At 38.7% G+C, this 4,193-nt stretch overlaps 1 protein-coding gene across 3 annotated transcripts in view; it reads right to left on the bottom strand.

The window, feature by feature from the left end:
• Positions 1–266: 266 nt before the first annotated feature.
• The window catches only part of EDNRA (endothelin receptor type A), a 63,801-nt gene continuing 59,874 nt past the window's right edge, over positions 267–4,193 (bottom strand). For all 3 annotated transcript variants that reach the window (XM_011956764.1, XM_011956753.1, XM_011956744.1), the window contains one exon: positions 267–2,745. In XM_011956764.1, coding sequence (XP_011812154.1) covers positions 2,605–2,745 — 141 coding nt within the window. In that variant the 3' untranslated portion in view covers positions 267–2,604. The remainder of the gene's footprint in view (positions 2,746–4,193) is intronic.

Raw genomic sequence — 4,193 nt, forward strand, 5'->3', positions numbered from 1 at the left:
CTGTTTTGTTTACTATGTCCCCAATATCTGGAAGAATGCCTGGTGTATAGTAGAAGCCCAATGAAACTTACTGGAAAGGTAAATGAAGGAATGAATGACAGAGTTAAACGCTCAGTACAACAAAATAGGTTGGTTGAGAATAGAAGTAGGAAGTACCTGTTTGATAGTAAATTGCTTTCCAGGATATTACTAAGGAGAGGTTTGCAACAGGCATTATGTAACAAACATTTTCTATGGAAAACTATGTAAAAATGAAGAGACACTTGCAAGGTTTCTGTAAACTTTTATACTTATGGGCCACTGCCAACTCAGGGCCTTGGCTTCTGGCTCATTTCTACAAAGTTACTTGTTGAAAAGATGTCGTAAAGGTAGAAATTGGAAATATTCCTACTAGTAAACTACAATTACTTACTAGTCCATAAATAAAATGCACATCGAAGCCTTCAGAAATCTATGACTTTCTGAATTTATAAAATGCATTTTTTTCATGTGAAAGAAACAAAGCATCTTGAAAGAAAGATAATTGTCTAAACAAAATGGTGCGAACCTATGGCTTATATTATAGGCATATATCACTGCATATGATGTGCCAGTGGAATAATAGATTTGACTGCTAACACACAAAGGGGCAGTACTTCTCAGCCTTGCAATTCAAGCAACTGGAACCTGATGTTATTTTATCTATGCCTGTCCTAAAATACAGCCCAGCAAATTATCTTACCTAATTTATTGTCAGCAATCTGTCTGGTGAAGTCTGAAAGAAACATCAGACAACTTGGCAATTTCGTCACCACATTGAGTTGAGGATAAGAACAATATAATACTTCAAAGTTGAATGACTTTTGCTCCAGCACAGGAAACAATACGACCCCAAATACTGCTTTATCAAACCAACCAACCAAACAAAACCCTATATTGCTAGTCCACGGTTCATCCGCTTTCCCACTGCCTCTTCTATCCCATTTGTAATGGTAACATGGTTACAAGATTTATGAATGCAGAATATTGTTACAGGTTAAAATGGACTGAGGCAGGTTGTCATGATGAACAATCACCTAGATTTTACTCAGACTATGCACTTTGGCACAACTGCGGGGCACAATTATTAGATTAGATTAAATCCATACATACCATCACACACATGCATATATCACACACACAATACATTCCACAGAGACAGTCTAGAAAAATGGGCTAAAAGAAATTTACAATTGTTTATATATATATACACACACACTAGTAAAAGATTTTCTGCTGTACTTCACAGTCTGTAAACATCTGGGAAAATGCCCGGCAAAAGTCACTGTGGGCCCTTTGAAATGGTGGCAGTGTGGGAGGGAGACGTTGGGGTAGGGATTTAGGTTCATACTGAAAACCCCGAGAAGTGAAGAATCGTTAAGTTCTGGTGGCAGTTGGGGGTAATTATTTTTCACTGACGTGATAAACTCATCTGGCCACTTCAAAATTATGTTTCCTGTATGGAAAAGGGAATGACCAAAAAAGGCTTACTGCCAGTTAACATTTTAAGAAAAATTAGGAGAATAGGAGGTGATATGTATATACATATATATGTCACTATTACAAATACCTGAATGAAAATTTCCAAATCATCTGAAAAATTCAATCTTTTCCTCCTAGGTGTGCTTTAGACTTCTATATACAGTGCACTGAAAGTCTCAGGTAGAGTTAATGACACACACATTAAAATTTTGGTACTTGACATTGATGTTTCATACAAAATTTACATGAAAAACAGATTGAACTTGTGAAAAAGAACTATCTGATTGAAGCATTACTTTTGAATTTAACATACAAAACATGCTCAAGATCTCTTGTAATCAAACACCATTTAAAAAAGAAAATACAGTTTAAAAAAATTCTTTGAGTAACATCTATTAAACTGCCAAATGTATCATCAGACTGTGCTTTAAGGGCCTGTAGTATTTGTTGTAGCTTTAGAATTTGTGTTTTAAAAAAATAAACAGTGACATGGAAAATAAGAACCTAATTGCTCACCTGACTACTATTTTCATCTTTTTTTTTTTTTTGCAAATATGTGTAAATAAGTTCAAATAGTCATGTTAGGCTATTATGCAGTTAAAAAATACTGGCACCAAATGACATTTCAAATAAAAGTGACTTGAGCCCATATTGTGTTTGGCTGAAGGACAAAAAATCAGTTAAAAAAAGTAGAAAATCTTGTCATAATCTCTATAGTTGCATGGTGACCAGTTTCCATTGAACATTCACCAGAACTGCCATAAAAGCTAGCCATGTACTTGAAAGCTCTATTTTCATGCAAAAGTAGTAAATATCCTTCTGGTTTCATTGAACAGTCTTCATTCTCTCCCAGCTCCCACCATGTTTTAGTGCTGAATACAACACGTGGAATATGTAAATCAGATTAATTAAAGAAGTACGATTCGTAGATGTCGTGGGTGGCTAAACCGGTCTACCCTTGCGGTTCTGGAAAGCATTTCTTCTTGGGTGTGGGAGTGAGTTAAGGAAGAAGGATCAGAGAAGAGATTTCCGGAGTCACAGTTGCCTTGTGATTTTTTTCTCCGAGAGGATTATGGGAGTGCCGAGGAGTGCTTCGCAGGGTGGTCAGTTCATGCTGTCCTTGTGGCTGCTCCGGTCTGTGTTGTGGTTGTTTTGATCGTGGTTCTTCCACTGGATGCTTGTTCCGTTCATGGGGACCGAGGTCATCAGACTTTTGGACTGGTAACAGCAGCAGCAGAGGCATGACTGGGGGAAGCAACAGACTCGAAGTAAGGCAAGCCTACTAGCCCATTCCCAGCCAAACACAGCGGCCTTGGGCCACGCTAAGGAGGGGCAAATGTCCATTCACACTGGAGGGAAGTGAACCTTGACAGTAACCTAGAGTGGAGAGCCTGTTATCACCAGGCAGGAGTTATACTATCCATTCCAGTGCAGAGAAATAGAACCCTTGTGTCTCATTTTATTACCAAGTGCAAGAGAAAGGGAAGGCAGTGCTGGCGAGAGGGAGGGCTCTCCACAGCTTGAGGCAGGCATGGGTAGCGCTGGGCCAGCGGGGGGTCCTAGTATTTCTTCAGTGTGCACCACCTGTGTGGCTCTCTGCACCAGGTACCTCATCAGATCCTCACAACAACCTTGAATGTTCCCCCATTTTATGCTATTCCCCCATTTTATGAATGAGGACAGTGAGGTCCAGAGAGGATAAAGAGAGGCAGAACTGGAATTAGAACCCAGGACTCTCTAGATTTGGGCTCTTTCTTTTAGGTATGCTGCCTTTTTAGGAAGATTCACCAAAAAGTGGGATTCGTTTCTGATAATTTTTACCTTGATTTTCCCTCCCCCAATGAATATGTAAATTAATGAGTAAGTAATAATTAATTTCAGCTTATATAATGTACTAGTTTTAACCTGCATGTTTAGTCAGTCCATTTTGGGCAGAGTGTTTTGTGAGGGGCAAACATTTCCAAGAAGACCTCAGAAATATGGCTCCAAACTTCCATACCGAGTTTCATCTGTTTGTGTGATTCCTTGGTTAATATATGTCTGCTTTGTTTAGACTGAGTGCCATGCAGGCAGTTACTGTGTTTTTCCTCTCTACTCTGTCCCTAATAGTAATCAACTCATATTGAGCATTTATTATTTCAAGCATTTTACATATATTACCCTTCTTATGAGAGAGATACTGTGATTATCCAAGTTTATAGGTGAGGAAACTGAAAAAGCAGGAGAGGCACTAACCAGACCTGGGGTAGACAGTTAGCAAGTGCAGGACTGTGATGTCCATTGTGGCTCTTTGCTTCCAGAGCCTGCAGTCTTGACCTCTACCCTACTCTGCCTCATATGTACTGTAAACTAAAGTTAAACAGCCTGGTCCAAGATAACAAAATCCAGTGAGGATTAAGCCTATGCCAAAATCATTTCAGGAACCAGAAAATGACACATCAATAAGACAGGCTGAGAGCTTCTAAAATCATTTCAGGAACCAGAAAATGACACATCAATAAGACAGGCTTAGAGCTTCTAAAGGACATGGGTGGCTGAGATGGCTGGAGGTTTAAAAGCAGAAGGACACTGATTTTGAATAAAATTATGTTTGTTCAGATTCCCACAGCAATAAGCATTTACTTTCCTTGAAGATTCTATTACTAAGTACACAATTAAATAGCATTTAATGAGAGCTTTCTTTTTTTTTTTTT

The sequence above is a fragment of the Colobus angolensis genome, unplaced genomic scaffold (assembly GCF_000951035.1).
Source record: "Colobus angolensis palliatus isolate OR3802 unplaced genomic scaffold, Cang.pa_1.0 Scaffold111, whole genome shotgun sequence".
Lineage (NCBI taxonomy): Eukaryota > Metazoa > Chordata > Mammalia > Primates > Cercopithecidae > Colobus > Colobus angolensis.